The sequence below is a fragment of the Pezoporus flaviventris genome, unplaced genomic scaffold (genome assembly GCF_033815535.1).
Source record: "Pezoporus flaviventris isolate CSIRO_AGI_PZ_B2104156 unplaced genomic scaffold, CSIRO_AGI_Pfla_v1 ptg000036l, whole genome shotgun sequence".
Lineage (NCBI taxonomy): Eukaryota > Metazoa > Chordata > Aves > Psittaciformes > Psittacidae > Pezoporus > Pezoporus flaviventris.
Window position 1 is genome coordinate 4264236 of NW_026892584.1, and position 19155 is coordinate 4283390.

Here is a 19155-nt window from a genome sequence, read left to right on the forward strand (position 1 = left end):
TACTCTTCTAATCACATCGTAGCTATTTCTGTTTTCAATACTTCTAGGGAATGACAGGCTGCATAGGAGTATTTACTGAACACAGTTCTCAAAACATCAACCTTCTGTTCTTCAGAGTGATGCTACACTGTCCCTCCATAGAGCAGTCACACAGTAAAGGGGCCTTGGCCAGTTTGCACGCTTTTAGAAACAGCTAAACTTCATATTCTTCATTCTTACAGGTTTAAACTGATTTCTTTTGACTCTCTTGAAAGTTCTGAGAAACGTTGAATATGCTCCTTATGAAATAAAAACGAACGGCAATGTGTGCAGATATTTGTTCCCCTTCCAAAAAATGGAGAGGTTTCTTGAAGTTCTCTCAACACAGATTTTCTTTTTTCATGATTTGTTTAGTCACTGATCAGTTATGCTAATTTCAGTGGAAAATGTGTTTTGAGATTTTTATTTCTGTATTTTCTGGTAGGCAGAAGATCTCCATAAGCCTCCACAAATGTCAGTGGAAAACAAAGCGACAGTACATCAATGATTTATTATTTGGTATTTTGAACCAGAATAAAGCAAATAACGGGCTTCAAAAATTATTCATAGGACTGATACGATTCCTTTTGGTTTTTTTTTTTAAATGCATGAATTGTTGTCACTACAATTAGAAGATCATCAAAGCCTCATTTTGCTCATCAGTCTTCATGGCAGTTGTTTTGCACCCACGCATGTTCTCTTCTAATTCAGTTGAGGAGCTAATGAATAACTCCTCCTAACAAAAGGGCCATTCATCCCAGGCTTACAGAATTATTAGAGGAGAGTTGCGTAAATGTCACGGAAGACTAGTGTTTGCAGGCCTGTCTCTAAATTTGGTTATTCACAACCTTTGCAGCTCAATATTATTGCTGAACTGTGATCGTTTTCTAATTACCTTAATAATACCTATTAAATCACTTGAATTGCGTAAGCGCAGACCTGCTTAAATACAACTTAACCTAATAAATACTGGTCATTCATTAAACAATAATGCACATTATTTTTAGGAAAGTTGAAGAGAATATTAAACTCACCAATTCCTGCATCATTACAAGCGTGTTATTACAAGCAACAAAGCATTTACATTTTGTTTGGGAAACTTGCAGCTTCATGCTTTCACACCAGAAGAGTTATTGAGACACAGTAACATCCTACTCTTCAGTATCTGCCCTATTTGTAACTGGCCACCTACACACAATCAACAGGGAGAAAAAAATAGTACTTTCACCTTAATGAGGGCAATCCAATTACTAAAGATGGGAAGAGAATGAGAAGCATCAATCTCTTGGCAGACAGCCTTCTTTAGGAAATGCGATTGTCAAAACACCAAAAACAAGAGGTGGCTGTAGGCCATTTATCTTGGTATTTGGCGTCTATCCCAAGAGATAGAAGCCTCTTGTCCCTCTCTGGTTTTTGAGGTTTCCAAAAAGCCAACCACCCCTACACAGCTCAGCAGTAAAAAAAAAAGCTAATCCAAACAAATCCTCAAAGTCTTTTTTGAAGACTTTCTCACAGGTGGTAAAGTGGGTACCATTTCATAAAAGGCTATTCTTTCATTTAAGGAAAAAGATGCTAGCCTTTAAATAACAGTTGAAATAGGTTGGCACTATCAAATATAGAAAATCAGTTAATAAATATAAAAGGCTGGGCAAATGCTGTCTTGCTGAATTGATTACTTCAGTGTTAGAATAGGGGCAACAACTGCTAAGAAACATGGCATTTAAAAAAGCCAGCATGTAGATATTGTGCTAGGTTGCCCACCTAAGACAACAAAAAGATCAGGTGCCAAAACATATCTAGGTTTTCAGCGTTGTGCAACTGCTTGTCATGAAAGCACCATATTCAGCTTTCTAAAACAGAGGTAAATAAACACACATTTGCAATCAGGCTCCACAGAGTCCTTTCAGCACAGAACTACAGCCCCCTCTGAAGTCTTTTACACACATGGTTCACAGTCCCATCCCCATTTTGAGCCTGGCAGGAGCTCCCAGATGTCCCGTCCCTCTGTGGGAGGTCTCCACAGCTTCACTCCATGTGTGTTGGGGAGCACTGGCAAGGCTGGCTTGGTGGGAGGATGACACGGTCCTGGGTGTTTGGGACTGTCAGTTCAGGTGAGGCAAAACCTTGCCTCCAACCTGGAGGGGCCAGGACAATGTCCCCGCTATCTTCTACGCATTGGGGGAAAAGCTGTGTGGTTTGGGTCTGTGTGCCCGATACTGCCGTTGCTATAGCATGGCCACTGACTCTAATTGTATTAATGGCATCTCACACTCCAGAGGAGTCATTAAGGACTGTTACTAGGCACAGGCTGCTGCTGGCTTGGTAACTGAGATAACAGATACAGCTCCTGGAAACCTCATGGGTTCCCTCCAGAGGATGAAATTCAGCTCAGGATAGGTTTTTGAAAAAAGGGGAAGGGGAGAAGGGGTTGGGGAGGATGTAGATTCAGGTTCAACAGGCAAATAATTCCAAATCTGTGACAACCAACAGTAGATTTCTAGCATTCAGCGTAAAGGTGCTTGAGCTAAGAGAGTTTGGAAAAAAGGCAAACAGTGTTTTGTCCTTCTAGTTACTGCTCCATTTGAGATTTTGCACTAAACTGTATTTCTATGACAGTCACCAAAACCTCTCTACTTTGAAAAATGTGATTTTAAAGAAAAAAAACCCTGACCAAACAAAACCCACCACCAAACACACACTGCTTCATTTACCTGATTCTCCTCTTAGTTCTCTCTCCAGTTTGACACCAAAAATCTCCAGAGCTCTTTGTCTTTCCTCCAACTCTTCTAGCTGTCGCTGGACTGCCTGCAAAATTGTAATGATATAAAAGCTACAGGCATAGCTTAAAAATTCAGAGACAAAAAGATAGTCTCAGTGGTTAGAGAAACAGCTTGAAAGGGTCTCAGAGGAGTCATGGGATTTGCAAACTCATTGAGTACATTAGGTGCCTAAGCAATTTAATAATCCCACTAGGTACTGAAATCCAGCAGGTATGGCTATGGTTTGTGTGGGTAGGTATTGTAGTCAATAGAAAAACCTAGGTTTTTTTCTGAACTCCAGCTCTCCTGTTGTAAAACAGAGATCATAACATTTCTGTCTTTCGAGGTGTCAAAGTCAACAACTTACACATTCAGAGGCATATATTCTGAGATGCTACCTGAATAAAGGTCATATAGTATTGAAGGTTTACAGCTAGAAAGCTTTGCTAACTATTTTGTTGTCTATGGGATTTTGTTGTTTCTTTCTTTTGCTTTCATATTGCCAGGCTTTTGACACATGAAGGAAAGAGTCTAATACCTAAGAAGTGGCACTTTAGGAAGGACTTCTACGTTCACTGGTCCATCCCCTTTTAAACAAGATTTTCAGAGGTGCCATGTGGATTATAGGCATGAAACACGTCAAAGGTAGATGCTCAGCAGTTCTCATTTCAGGATGTGTTACGGCATACTAAGCCAAGCCCTCAGCAACAGCCTGATGAATATGAAAGATAATTCAACAAGTTTGGACTTCATTATTTCCAGAAAGGGGTAAAATAAGACAAGGTGTTTATGTACCTATTTTTTAGCTTGAGATAATTTACAATTCTTAGCTGAAAAATAATACAGTTGCTCTTACTTTAGATTAAATAAGATGCTGGGTTTTCTTCCCCATGGGTTTTATTCTGTCACAGATTTTATAGCAACAGCTAGATATAAGCATTTTCTAAAATCCACTGGTTCAAACACAAAAATTCTCTCCTTTTCAGCAATGCATTTTACAAAGGCAGTGATGTCTGCAAAACCAGAGATTTCAGATTCATATCTGAAAAACAATTTAGTAGTTCCCTTTTTTAATTTAATATTGGTAAAGAAGTAGCCAGTGGAAGCTCCACTCAAAACTCCCCACCTGCTGAATACAACACAAGATAATGACAACTTCTGCTCTTTTCACTACCATATCTTGATTACCATTACAGCCTGAATTAATGAGATTAAATCTAGTTCAGGTTTCTCTGCCCTGTGCTACTGTACGTACACACACAAAAATTGCTAATGGCCACATAAGCCATTAAGGGTTGGGTTTTTTTTTTGTGTGTATATGTATATATATATATGTATATACACATACACATATGCATATGAATATGTATGTATGGTAAGTGAAATAGATAAACCCAAAAATTTTGACACCTGAGAGAACATAGTCTGAGATCAAGTTGTGCACAAGTGCATCGCAAAATCTTTGAACTGTAATTGAAAATAATAAACATTAGCAGAGTCCAAAGCTTATCCAGCATCTTCCAAAATGCAGGGCCTGCATATAGCAAATTGACCTTGCATCATTAAGAGAGAAAATGATTCACTTTCATTGTTACGGCAGAGAGAGAACAAAACCCATCACTGTATTTTCATACCCTCCTGTAATACATAGGGCTAATAGTGGAGTTTCTTACATTCTCAGGGACTGATATTACTTCCCCTTTCTATCTCCTTCCCTCTTCAGTGTATTCTTCTCTTATTGCCAGTCACTATTCCCTCTTGTTCTTCATACAGTTACAAAATTATGAAGGTCTCCTGGGGCACATGTGGATTTGTCACAAACAGAGCTGCAAGGCCCTGCCACATACACCTTCTTGCTCCTGACTGATAGTTTGACAGGGCTTCAACACAGAAGGCCATAATGAGAAGTGAGAGGAAGCGCAAACCCCATACTGGGTACCCTCATACTCACTAGTCCCATTTGTCTTCCTATAGTGACACCTGTGAGTTACATTTTCACCTGTGCTTTGTGAAGCCTCTTCAGTTCCTCTTGTTTAATCAATTGCTTTGTCTCCCTCTCCAGCTTCCTTCTCCTTCTGATAGACCATTTTGCCTACAAAAGAGAGAGAGGAATAAAGAAAGGCAATCAGAGCATAAGCATGCTATTACAGGTTTCCTCAAACCTCCCAGAATCGCAGAACATTAAGGGCATGGGAGAGACCTCTGGATCTCATCTAACTTGAATCCCCTGCTCAAAATAAGGTGCACTGCTGCAGGGTGCTTGGGGCAACCTAACTGAAATGAAAATATGCATGTAGGAATATTTTCATGCATTTGCCTACATGACTTTAAATCATTACAAGCTCTTATTGCAACCCTCAGTGAGTGTGAACTGTGTCTATCAATAAAAGAAAAGTCTGAATGGCAAAGTTGCTTCTGCAGACATCACCATGACCAGAGAAAAAGCCAGGCACAGGGAGGAGGAAGCGCTGGTTTAAGGAAACTCAACCTGTTTCTACTGCTGTAGCTGATAAGTAGTAAAATTCACTTTGGATCGCTTATAACACAGTAAAAAGGATACATCCCTTTATTAGAAACAGCCATCATAGGACACTATCTGCAGCCCTATGAAATATTCCCCAGTGCCAGTTCTCTACAGCATTAGAGGTTTTTTTTTCCCTTTTCCTGGCATACCTGTCACTGCTGCTGGGAAAGCAGGGCAGCTACAGGGCTGCCTGAGGGAATCACCTGTGCTTGCTCCATACTGCCCTTGACCCAAGTGATCTGGAAGTGCTTTAAAGCTGTGGGTTTCCCATTTTGGAGGAGACAGAATATATGAGCACCATAGATAAGACAAAAAAACTATCAAGTGATGACGCTGCTTGCTAAAATTTTCCCACTGAGTTTTTCCAGAGACACAGAGAGTGGCAAAATAGCAGGCAGAACTGGCATGCAAAGAAGTGCTAGGTGGTAGCTGAGAGAAACAAGCTGAGTGGAGAACGTGCATCAAAACTGAATCACTACTAATGCCCATGTGTGACAGCTGCTCATTCACACTGGTTCTGGCACTGCCTGGCAGTGCTGCCTTCCCCGCTGCCTGACCCTGCCTGTTCCTGTGCCTGCCTTAACTATTTGGTGTTGCTCCTATCCAGTTTTCTCCTATACCTCCCTTCTTTTCTCTATTTTATTTAATTCACCGTTGTATCATCTTACTATAGACTGCCTTTCCTGTAACGGGAAAGATGAATGATGGATTCTGACATCTCGGCACACCCTGAAATAGAGCCACTGGCGGGATGTGCCACCACACACTGCTGCACTTCTGCCTCCGGGCACTTCTGTTCTTCTGGAGCTGTGCAACTGGGTTTCCATTTATAGCCCCACTTAAGTTTCAGCTTGGCTGTTTTTCCAGCGTAGTGGGCAGCCTCTTGCTTTGCTTTCCCTGTTTCCATCCTACCTCAAAGGCAACAAATCAAAAGGCCACTTTGTACTATTAACTCCACTTACTGATATTCTCCACAGGAAAGAGGTAAACACATTTCTGATGAGCTATTCAGGCAATAAAAGCTCTGTTTCTTCACATCAGAGCTAGGCATCAAGAGTTCATTGGTGCTTTAACCTCATCCTAGCCACAGGAAACAGATTAGGGCTCAGAGACCCCGCTGTGCAGCCAGCCCTTTCAGCGTGTAGGCTCTGGGTGCAACTTGGTGGCTCATGCAGTGCCACTGATTAGGATAAACAGAGGTTTCCAAACAACCTGCCTGCAGCGCTTCTCAAATGAAGTTGTATTTTCCCATAGGAAATCTGCATCTGTTTGCTTTATTTTTTTCAATAGTTTGGTTGTTGGGCTATGCATTAAGGCCATTTAAGAGTGCAGCCTCAAAGTGGATTCAGTGAAACATCTCTGTCTGTCAAATTAAGACCTCCTCTGTCAACACTGGTGCAACCTGGGGGAATTAAAGATTCAAAGAGGAAAAAGGAATTTTAATGTTCATGTTCCTTAAAGAGTTTTAATGTGTTTTTTCTCCATTGCACATAACCTCCACTGATAAAATATTCCAAACCCCACTTTGAGAAATTGCTGTGTGTTTTAGATCAAAATCATATGACGAATCTTAGCTACAGTCCAACTGAGGAAATATCTTTCTGTTTCCAAGTCAAGATTACCTTGTGTGTTAATGAAGGCTTGCATTCAAATTCATCATCAGAGGAAGAAGTGGAATACTCAGTAGCTTGTTTTCTAACAGTTAGGTGTTCACATCCTAAAATGCAGGAACAAAATAGTTAGTGAAGCAAAAAAATACTGTTCTCTAACTTATATAGACACTTTGCACCTGCCCCGAGTTCTAATCAGCAGCACCTAGAGCAATGTGGAAATTTGGCTGATGGCATTAATTAGATTCTTGATGCCTTTCAAAAACTCTATCTGGATATATTTGATTTTTTCAGGTATTACGTGCAAATAAATTAATTCCTTGAGCACCCTGCGTGCAGCACGCTGCTCTGAATGCACTCAGCATTCATTAAAATGTATATCTGAAGTTAGCCATATTACCCAAATGATTGTATAAGGCTCACTATACAGTGTAATTGAATGCAAAAAGTCTGAACCAGCTCTTAAACAAATTACCCTTATGTGGCTTGTAGCATCTGGCACCCATTTTTACTACATGACATCTGCTCAGTGTAAAATAGTTGGCGTCAGAATGTCTGGTCATATAAAAAAATCACAAATGTAATCAGAAGCAAATGGACTAAGAGAACAAGGCTTTATCACACAGCCGCATGCAACATAAATATTTCATTAATTATGTCTAAACAAATGTCACTTATTTTTCTGCTTTAGGAATATTATCACATCATTGAACTGTTGATTAAAATGCCATAATAAGTCAGGAAAATCCATACATCACAACAATGCACTCCATAAGGAAATCTCCAAGGCTGCCGCTGGAGGAAGCATGCTTTCAGATTTATAAATTAAATTACATTTAATTGCAGCAATTTTACCATGCCTGTTTTTCCAGCATCTTGTTTCAACTGGGTGTAAATATTTGAATTTATTCTTAATTTGTCTAATTCATAGCTTCATTCTCTTTATTTCAGAAAATAAAACCATTTTTGGAACATCTGTCCCTACACTTCAACCTGCTACGGGGTTAATGATTAACAGCTGGGCAACATCTTGGAAATGTACATTATTTAAAGCTAACAGTGCCATTTTCCTTTGTATCTTCCAGGTAACTGGCTGCCTGTGTGCAAGTTGTATCCAGATTAAAATCACTTCCCATTCTCCTAGTGTAAATGTTTCTTCTCTGCTTTGTCCTGGATCCCAGTCCTGAAGTAGGAATTCCATCTCAAGCCCTAATTTAAAATCAGGATCCATGAAACAGATTCATCCCAGACAGTAAAGCAATACAAGCAGATCCAAGTAATTTGAGGCAGAGATTCTGATTTTTCTGTGCAATCTCAACATTGGAAGAACCCAGTCCTTTTGCTAAATGAAGCTGCAACCTCAGAAGGTCCAGTAGAGCAGGTTTGGGTCCTGCCATCCTTTTTGCAGGACAAGTCCTTGGGCAGGAGACACCTGCAGTTGAAAGCAAGAAGGTGCAATAGCTCTCCAGGTGGGTCTCCAACTCCCAGGCAATTCCCCTGCTCCAGGATTGCCCAAGGCTGCCACTTGGAGGCAGGGACACTGTCCTGCTTGCTGACCTGCCAGGGACTCTCCGATGGCTCAGGATTGCTGAGGTCACACCAGTGCCACACACTGCCCCATGCTCTGCAGACCAGAGTGCAAATCCAGCCTCGCCCCGTCTCTGCCCCCAGCAATGACAGTCAGGCATAAAGCCCTTCCCAATGCATGAGATGGAGGAAGACATGGGGAGTATCAGCCACTACTTCTTCTGGGTAGTAAAGTTACATACCTTGCTTTTCCCTGTGCAACTAAAAGATTGCAGTAACTACCCTTCAGTCATGCCCATGGGGAAATCAAATTCCCTAACATGCAAAGGGCAAAATTTACAGCCCAGCATGGCAACTACACACTCCCTTTCTTCTCTCAGCTGTGAGAATAAGTGACTGCTTGCCTATGTCTTCCCTTTTGAGTGGTACCAATAATTCAAAAAGCGTTACAAGGTCTCCAGGAAAACCAGCATGCTGTAACACAAGGGCACCCGCCTCCTCCTCAGGGCTGGGACTCGGGAGCTCCTCACCTTTTAGACACAGTCAATGGCTTCCCCAGGGACTTCCAAGAACAACCTCATGAGCACAGGAAGCCCATGTCTGCACACAGAATACTTTCATAACATCCACAGTCCTCCCTGTGACAGTCTACTATGGACAGCCAGGTATTTGCACCTTGCTTTGCAGAGAAGAGCCATTTTGATTGCTCCAAAGCAGCTCAGCCTTTAAAGCGACACAGTACCCAAAGACCTGTAAGACAGTAGCCACCTAACTGAGATCAGCAATCTCCTTCATTGTCTCCACCTGAGCATCCTACAGGATTGATGGAGGACCACATGAATCTGCTCAGTGATGAGGCATCTGAGGAACCTACCTGCACACATTGACAGTTACAGTCTCTGTCACATTTATTGCATATATAGAATCATAGAATCGTTAGGGCTGGAAAGGACCTTAAGATCATCTAGTTCTAACCCCCCTGCCGTGGGCAGGGACACCTCAGACTAAACCATATCACCCAAGGCTCTGGCCAACCTGGCCTTGAACACTGCCAGGGATGGAGCATTCACAACCTCCCTGGGCAACCCATTCCAGTGCCTCACCACCCTAACAGGAAAGAACTTCCTCCTTATATCCAATCTAAACTTCCCCTATTTAAGTTTGAACCCCATATATTTCATGGCACTGATGTTCTCTACTAATTTAATGTGGAAAATCGAAGTCACAGGAAAAAGAAGGTGTCTGGAAACACACAAATAGTGACAGAATTGGGATGAGAATACAGGGTGTTTGCGGCATTTCATGACACAGACTGAAGTTGATGCGGAGACTCAAACCCTCGTTTATTACCACCAAGCCCTTTTTATCCCCTTGTTAGGTACTTTCCCAACCTGCACATACATGAGACATTCAATCTCATTGGTCCCTGTAAAACTCTCCAGGTAAATAGTCCAATCACAGTGTTGCAGGCCCTCTCACAACCCCCACATCCTCTGGCCTACAGCTGAGATTCCCGCCACAGCTACATCCTGACCCATCCTCCCGAGGCTTGCTTGTTTACCTTCCCTGCCCTTCAATGTTTCAACTCATCGCCCCAGGGCTTGTCAAGCGCCAAGGCCTCAGAGCTCATTCCCAAACTCTTTTTCATGCAAATCTTATCACCTTCACTCCCCACAGGCTTTGGCTCCCAGATATGTGGTCTTGCCATATTGTAGGGGTACAGAAAGAGTGGGACAATGCATTTCTTTCAACATTAAAAGGGCACCCACCGACTGGTCTGCTCAACTATTTTTCTTTGGCTATTTCCAACCAAATTAACAAAAAAAAAAAAAAATCCAACCAAAAAACCCAAACCACTCTTCCTTATCACAGCATCTATATGTTCTATTCTAGATGACTGAGCATTAAACTTTCCCACCTCCTAAGGGCTGGAATAAGCAGAATTTAGCTGCCAGCTGTGAGGATATGGACAAGGAGTTCACATATAAAGATGCTCAGTTTATGGACTTTTACACTTACGGGCTCATTTAGATTTGAAACTTAGAATTGTAATAGTAAAGTTAGATAATAATAAGAATTTGTCCACTCCAAGTATGTCAAGCCTTAAAGCCTGATAGCTACAAAAAAAAATCTCAAAAATAATATGTTTTTTTCCAAATCTTAATTCAATTCTTCTAGATTTGGGCTTTCTCTTTCTGGCCATCTTATTCCTTCTAGGGAGTTATTTATTACTTAATTACTTTATTTCTTAAGTACTCTAGCATCTCACAACTTCCAAATTAACTGGGGAGCTTTACCTCCCCAGCTAACATGACTTTGGATCACTAGGAATGGTCAGCCATAGTTTTAGTTCTTAATTAGAAGGAGGAAAGGAATAAATATCTCTGTTCTTGATTTCTACCTCACAGTAGCTACTAGGAGTTTGGTCAAGACACCTTTCCAGCATATCTGATTTACAACTGTTAAATCACAGGAAACTGCAGATTATTTAATATTATTATTAATTGTTATTCAATCTGACAGTGTCACGGAATACACTACAAAGTTGGAGGAAACCTCCAGTTCTTGATATTAGGACTTGGTATCTTCCCTTGTGTATGTCACAAGAGATAAGAAAAATTACATCCATAAAATTAAAATCTGGTCCTATGCCAGTTCGTTAGAGCTTGGTAATCCAAGGGTGTGTCTCAAAGACACTTTGCTTCCACTTAAAGTGCACTGCCACTGAATGCCACCAGCAGCAAAACCCTAACTGCATTCAGAGTGATCTACTGGACCTAAGTCCAGTGCTTTTGAAACACCTCCCCCATATAAATCTAAGGTACTGGTTTTCCTAACATACTTAAGGTCCTCTGAACAAAGAGGGACCTGTCATATGAAGATGTTACGAGGGTGATACCTTCTATTAGATGGGCAAGCACTGCTGACTGCCCTAGAGATTAATGGGGAAAACCACCACTTCTGTCATTCTGCATGTCACAGCTCACCTCCCTTTCGTGGGGTGTTTCTGTGTCATGGTAGTAACTGCAATCTAAATACGTAGAAAGTCTTGGAGCAGGAACTGTTTTGATAGCATTGTGTTATTTTAATCTGTTGGCTTCCTGTGTAACTGTCCAAGATTCCATATTTTTGTAAAGTTATTGGTGTTAATCATGACCACTTTAAGTACTTCAGTGTTTTACAAAAGAGAGGCAAAGCCACACACATCTCTTGGGCACTGGTGTCCCAAACCAGACAGGAATTGGCATGAGGCAGGAGATGAAAAGGCCAGTAGAAATCAAGAGTGGGCTTCACATCTCTGCTTCTCCATAGATTTCTCATATGGTCTTAGGCCTGAAATTTAATCCTGTAGTGCCTCAGTCCTCTTCTAAAACACAAAATCACCAAGATAACAGTGTCCTAGCTGCCAATAACATTACCAACACACAGAATTTCAGTGATTCAAAGATGCAGTAATAGGAACCATGTGTGAACCTGAAATACTTGCAAGAAATGCCTTTTCAATCTGGAAGTGCACAAAACCAGCAAAGTGAGTTCATAACACATCTAATTTTCTGATCGGCAGAACTGGTTGTCCTGCTAAATGAAGTGAGCCATGTAAACAACACACAGCCACAAACTGAGTTATAACAACTCCCAGCTAAGGGACAGTTCTCGGAATGCATGTTTCCACATGATCCCTGCTCAGTCAGGGACAGAAATATTCCTCCCATCTCCACTACTACAAAGAAGCAACCCTGGAGTCACAAACATCTACCAGTAACCAACCACCTTCATGGTCTGGTCCTCTGAAAGTCTGACAGTCAAAAGTACGAGAAAACAGTTAACAACCTGATTGATCAATTTTATGGATCAAGTCTGGGTTTTTTCAACCACAGGTTGGAACACAAAGGATGAGTCAACAGATAAAAGCCTCAAAGATGTTTGTGCAGTAAATCAGAAGTCCGGCATTGCACCTGGAAACTCCAGTGTGGTCATTTGGAGACGTTTGTATATTCTACTGGCAAACTTGGACAGGGTTTTACTTTTTAAAAAACTCATTCTTTCACTGAAAACAGCACATGAACCCCCATTACTTCAGTAAGATTTGTCTATGTCCCGCACAGGTAGCCTGTGCAGCCGGACCTCTACACAGTCCAAAATTGCCAAGTGGCTCTGAGGAATGGCTCTTACGAAGTGTTAGCCTGAAAGCTTTTAGACCAGGTCTGGATATCAGAAGCTGGAAAGACCCATATGGAAGGTGTAATGCAGGCATAAGTTTGAGCTACAGGTAATCTGCTTCTGAGCAATTAAGATCTCTGCTTCCTCATGCTGACCCTCATGCTGTCCTGGTGGCTGGACACTTGGCAGGAAGTGACAGAAGGACAGAATACAGTTTTAGTTTGAACAGACACCTGGGTCTGTAATGCAGAAGTCATAAGCACAGGATAGACATTGTGATGTGTATTTGCAGGTAACATAACTAAGATAAGGTGTAAGAAAAGATGAGCAACATAACAGAAGTAGATGGGTAGAGCGAGACTGATGGTCCTTCCAGGCTGCCCAGCAGCGGATGTCTAAAGGAACACTATAGACACCAGGGAGTCATACATGATTCCTCCTGTGACACTCACCCAGCCTCCAAGCATTTTTCAATTCAGGAGCTTTTTAAATTGGAAGTGGTTTCTAAGCATTTGGTTACTCCCCAGTGAGCTCAGCCAGTCTCATCTCAAGCCCTGCACTTTAATCACCCAGCTCATTCTTTGGCTCCACAAGCCAGCAGCCTATTGAGGGAGAAAACACCAGTGTAATGTGAGACCCACCATACTTGCACAGAATGAGCCTGGCCTCAAATAGGATAGAAAAGCCCTACTGGAAAGAGCCAGGAGGAGTATGAGAAAGAGCCTCATTAAACTGGTTTCTGCCAGATGCTGGGAGTATTTTTTTCTCTTTAAAGAAAAGAAATTTTCTGAGATTCATGGTAAATTTCAAGAGAGAAAAATAATGACGTAATGTGGGCTAAAGCTCACCATCACTTCATGAAGTTTGCCAAGCCTGAGCCTCAGACAAGTGCCAGTAGGAGACAGAAATGCCATTTGAGAGAGTCAAGCAGGACTTGGCTCTTTTATGAGTTTAATTTACTCAAATATTAAGGTTTGAAAAAGTTCAGGGAGGTTCAATGTTGAAACACTGAGGATGACAGATTCCTGGACAAATGGCTAGATCAAAGCTGCATTTTTTCCTCTGAACAGACTTTGCAATGCTTATATTCAATAATTATAATAATTTAATCATTCCTGTTTTGGCTTGCACAGCAGAGGAAAGCAACACATATTAAACCAGCATGTTTTCCAAAATATTTAAAACATAAATAAAGCAAAGCAATATTCAAACCTAACAAGAGCTTTTCCCATTTTCATAGGAACACCACATACCAATTATTGTAATACATTTTGTTAAAAGCAAGTCAGCTTGACTTAGTTGATAGATAATGACTACTCATAGACTCAGAAAAAGCTCCCCATTTAAGACCACAGCATGACTAGTGAGAACACCAGCAACTCTCTGTGGGTTCAGTGCAGTCCTTAGCATACTCTGGCACAATGGGGATGCCTAGTTTTGTGAGTTGTTAGGTAAAGGATGCCCCCAAGAATCCAATCCAAACATTCAGGAATAAGAACAGGAGTTATTGTATCAATTTCAATGATATTTAATCAATATTAATTATCAAGTCTCTTTCAGTATGCAGTAGTTCTGAAGCAAAAAAGATGCAAAAAGGCTCTGGCTGCTTACTGGGAACTTCAGTGACTTCACATTTTATATACAGATTGTTATTTTAATGCTGCAATACAGCAGCAATTTTGGGGTTACAGTTTGGGTTGTAATTTAATAAAGTAAGAAACAAACAGGTAAGTCAAAATTCAATAGGTTATAGTTAAATAACTGACTTTCTCCAATGGAGTAGTGGAAAGATGGATCACAGTGGTAAGGCTCTCATACCTTATATTTCAGACCTGAAACTGTACTGCACTTAATTCTTTTTGAGCCTATGCTCAGATTACTTGGACTCTTCTTTGTCTCTGACATCAATATTTCTGAGCTTGGACTGCAATTTTAGTACTAACCTTGTTCTTCCAAGCAAACATGAAAATTGATGCCTTTTAATCGCTGCCCAGACTCACAAGTAGGCCAGAGTAGGTCAGTAAGGAGCTATATCTCCTCTCACATAAAAGAACAAGGGCATATTAATGAAACCACAGGGTCCCTAAAGCAGTTCTACAGTTTGGTCACACAACAGTAGACAGAGCTGAAGAGACACCTGCTGAGGAAGCACATACACAAAGCACAGCTGCTTGCTGTTGCAAACATACTGCTTCAGCCTCTGAGCTCCTCATGGAAAGAGTAGCAAATGTACTCTGCACTGCACTTGAGTTTTCAGTGCTTGTCCTTCTGCTTGTCTGCTGCAGTCCCCCTACCACCACACACCCAGGGTCACAGCAGCAGTTACCCCGCTGCCAAACCACTCCTTCCACCTTGACCAGCACATTTGTCTGACCTAAACATATTTGAACAGCATCAAGCAGCAGACCAAACTTGGGGCCAGCAAGCTGTGTGCTGCTTGCAAATCCATTCTGCTCCTTTAAACCAGAAGCAGGTCCTAAACCTTAACCAAAAAAAATAGATTTAATAAGTCTTCATGTGTAGAAAGTAACTACAAATTAAACATAGCATACAACAGATAGGTGTTTGCGTGATCGCACAGAGATATTTTAAATGTTAGCTGCTATTAAATCATCATCATAACAATAATAATTCAACTGGGGCCTCACCTGTGGAAGGATAACAGAGCCTGGTTTCTGGAGAATGGTCCCTCACAAAAGGCAGAAATGACACAAAGGAATTCCCTTCTCTGTCATGAACTTTACTTCTCAGTCTATCAAAGAGGGACCCAAGACTACTCTTCTGTGCAGAGTCATTCAGATTGTCCTTGGGGGTGTTCTTGGGCTCTGGAGATGAAAGAAGGAGGTACTTTTCATTACAGATAAACATGTCATCCATGGGAGCCCCTGGAAGAGTATCTTTGAAGGTAAACTTTTCTAGGAGTCCTGGAACATCCTCCATCCTAGTGCAAGTTGATTTCTGAGGTATACTGGCTGTCTGGGAAGACCTGGTGTGAGAACTGTAAACTGGGAAGGATACCTCCTTGTTGTAACCCCTTGGAGATCTCTCTTCAGAGACAACAGAAAAATTACATGAATTTGAGAAATTGCTCCCATTTCCTAAATATTCTCCTGCCCACTCCCCTGCTTTAAGCTCTGGTGGCTGAGTGTTATTTCCCCAGCTATTGTTACTGTTCCTTTGGCTTAGGGAATAGCCAGGAGTACTGGGGAGGCTGAAGAAACCTTTTTCTGAGGAGACTCTGACTTTGCTGTTTGAGTCTTGCTTTGGTCCCTCTGAAGATGAGGTCAGAGGCTCAAAAACGGACCTTTTGATAGCATTGGCTATGAGCTTCAGTGGTGACTTTGGTGGGCCAGCTGCAAGCTCCCTGGCAACTACATCTGGACTCCTCAGAGCATCTTTTGTGTTAACTGGCAAAGCTGATGGAGCATCATCAGCAAATAAGAGAGGCACAGGACAACCAGACTGTTTGAACACAACTTTTGCCCAGTCAGCATTGTTCTCCTGTGAAGTCCACAGCACTCCTTTGTTTTGATACCCTGAGCTAGTTCTGCCTAAGTCTGTCCTGTTAGAATCATATGACAAGGGCAGCTGTTGAGCACATAGCACCGGCCTCTTTTTTGCCTCCTTTAGTTCTTGCTCAAGCTTTTCTTCTGGGTGCCTTGTATTTTTGCCATCTTTCTCCTGCAAATCCAGAGATGACAGCACTTTTGTCTTCCTAATAATATCTTCTGGTTCAGAAGTATATTTCTGGGTTTCTTCCTTCCAGCCCTGGGCTTTGTATGTCCCATTGTCACTATCTGTATCTTCAGCCTCAGAAAAATCAGCCAGTGTCCCATTCCCAGGAGGGGTCCATGGGGAACCTCTGGTACTGCTCTGAAAAGGAGAACAATGGGGCACATAGACATGGATGTCTTCATGCATCTCTCTGGCTTTTTCTTTTCTTTGAAATACTGGGCTGTAGGGTTTGAAATGTCTTCTTGTGATTTCCGGTGGTTTCTTATGAGCCAACTGTGAAGTGCATGAAAAAGAATATTTTAGGGATAGAAAAAGATAGTTTAGTTTATCTTTTATTTCATGTAATATTTTCATAAATTTTAATCTTAACATAATACTAGTTAATGTATATACTCATATATATGCATGTATATATATCTAATATATATATGCATAATGTATATACTTATTTAGATGACAATACAGTAAGAAAAGTTTTTCTCCCTAAATGGCTAATATTTCCCTAGGAGTGGAGATCTAATCTTACTGGAAATATTAATAGTCTAAAAATAACATTCACATTAAGAACCTGTCATATCTTTACGAAGTGCCTTCAGTGTTTTCCTCAGAAAGAAATAGTCCTATATCTATAGGAAAACAAACAAGAACAGATCTGCTCTTTCCTCCTGTGTACATTCCAGTTGCATTACCTTAGTGTTTCCAGCAAGCCCAAGAGACCATCAGCCATCTTTCCAACTGCTTCTATAATATTGCATGTTTACATAGCATAAGTACGAAGTGACCCTGACCCAGAAAAGATCATTAAATGTAAGACAGTAATTTTAAACAATTCAATTAGTTCTCTCTTATGACTACTTTTCCTTTAATTAAAGTTTTAATTCATTACCCTAGCCATTGAAATCTTCTGCTGGAGATAGTAACAAGGAGAAATGACCACATTATCTAGCCAGCACATCAAAACTAGAGGGTTGGGGGTTTCTGTCTTTCTAAAAATGGAGGTGTTTTAACCTCAATGCTATGTGATAATGGATGGTGCAAAGATTCAATTCCTGTTTCTATTTATGTGCCAGATTCCCAAATCTACATGGGTGAAGCCGCTAATCCATCTGACTTCTTGTTTCCCAGAAACATGGGAAGTAAGGAAATAATGATTACCCTGTTTCACAGTTGTATTTGTTGACCAAAGTTAATATTGGCCAGTATTTCAGACAGAAAAACATGCGAAACACTAATAAATAAATGAGCACCCTCTTATTTCTATTCTAAAGAGAGAGAGGATTAAGGCTGCTAAGCACTGCTTCTGGAGTGGGAGCTGCAGAGTCACCTCTCCTCGTGCGCAGCGTGGTGAAGCAGCATTGTGCAGCTCTGTTCCCATGGGACAGTCCCTTCCTGGCCCTATTGTCCTGGACCGCATTTCAAATACCACCATGGACGTGGGAGACTTTATTATTTTCTAATGCAGACCCTGAGGTCAAGCAATTTTAATCATGTTTAACCCAAGGGTGAGGACAACTGGCTAGGACGAGGAGGACATTAGCTGGTTCCCACTCCACCCAGCTCCAAGTCCAGGGGACGTGCTGCCCTTTGCCTGGGATGCAGCAGGTCACGACTCCTGCTGCAGCACTGCACAAAGAGCAGCCCCACCATACCTCGAGCCTAAAACACCCCATAAATTTAAAACCTCAGAAAATGCAATGGAAAACCTAGGTCCTGAAGGAAGCTGAGGATGTTCTTGAGCTGTGGGAGGTGTGGAGCCAAGGGCATGCTGCAAATTAAGAAAGGCTGTTGCCCACCAGACACAAAGAATAAACATCAGACACAGGAACACCTACTTCTAGGGGCTGTAACAGCCTGAAATACCCCAGACTCTTATACCAGGTTTCCTACAGTTGTCATTATGCGAGCCCTTAGCTTGACTCCTGTATTTACTCCCTAAGGCTGGTGATGGCACTTGTCTTTTTCCCAGTGATATACAGCAACCAAGTGATACCCTTGCACCCCACCACGTTGCCAGCATGCCACATTTCCATCCAACCCTACGAGCACACAGACCAACAGGCAGCTTGGGAGCACCAGGGAACAGAGGTTTGGGGGATTTCCTCTCCTTTGGGCAGAAACTGTGGCACAAAGGAAATCCCAGGGCAGGCTGGTGGTGCCTATATGTTGACTGATGCAACAGATTAGTGACTAACTCCCAGTGCGATCAAGGTCTGAGTCCCACAGCAAAATGTGACTTCAGTGCATGATTTGGGAATGGCTAATCCATCAGAGCATCAAAGTCTCTTCCCTCTGTGCAGCACAGGCATAACTCCAACTTCAGTGGTTAGTGTGAGGATCAAAACCATTTGAAAGAGCAGAGGATGCTCAGACAGCCTGCTGAGAGCAGAGATACCCAACAGCAGCTACATGTGTTTTGCTCTACGCAATTCTCCTTTGTACCTGTGTTTGGGAGGGATTCTCTCCAGGACCATTTTGACAGCTGGCTGAGCTGTCCTTCCCATGTGGCCCAGGTTTCTTGCTGCACAGTAATGGGAAGCCTGCCAAAGACACACATTTTTTCCATCACATTGATACTGGTTTTGTCTTAAATGAAGTTTGAAATTAAAGAACAAGAACAGAAAGTTAAACAGTCATCTGGACACAGTTGTACCTGAAGAGCTGACCTTTCAGTAATGAAGTTTATGGCCTCACTCACATGTGTGGGCATGCTGTGCCAAACACACATTGGTATTTTTAGCAGTGGTCCTGAACTGCATCCACTTTTTGGCTGGACCTAGTAAAACGGCTTTAGAGTTCCGGGAAACTTTCTGGAAAACCAGCC

At 41.7% G+C, this 19155-nt stretch overlaps 1 protein-coding gene across 1 annotated transcript in view; it reads right to left on the bottom strand.

The window, feature by feature from the left end:
• The window catches only part of MICAL2 (microtubule associated monooxygenase, calponin and LIM domain containing 2), a 118505-nt gene that overhangs the window by 12590 nt on the left and 86760 nt on the right, over positions 1-19155 (bottom strand). The window contains exons 30-34 of the mRNA XM_061464237.1: positions 18774-18871; positions 15248-16607; positions 6924-7018; positions 4777-4869; positions 2730-2823 (exon numbers count right to left, since the gene is read on the bottom strand). Of these exons, the coding sequence (XP_061320221.1) occupies positions 2730-2823; positions 4777-4869; positions 6924-7018; positions 15248-16607; positions 18774-18871 (1740 nt within the window). The remainder of the gene's footprint in view (positions 1-2729; positions 2824-4776; positions 4870-6923; positions 7019-15247; positions 16608-18773; positions 18872-19155) is intronic.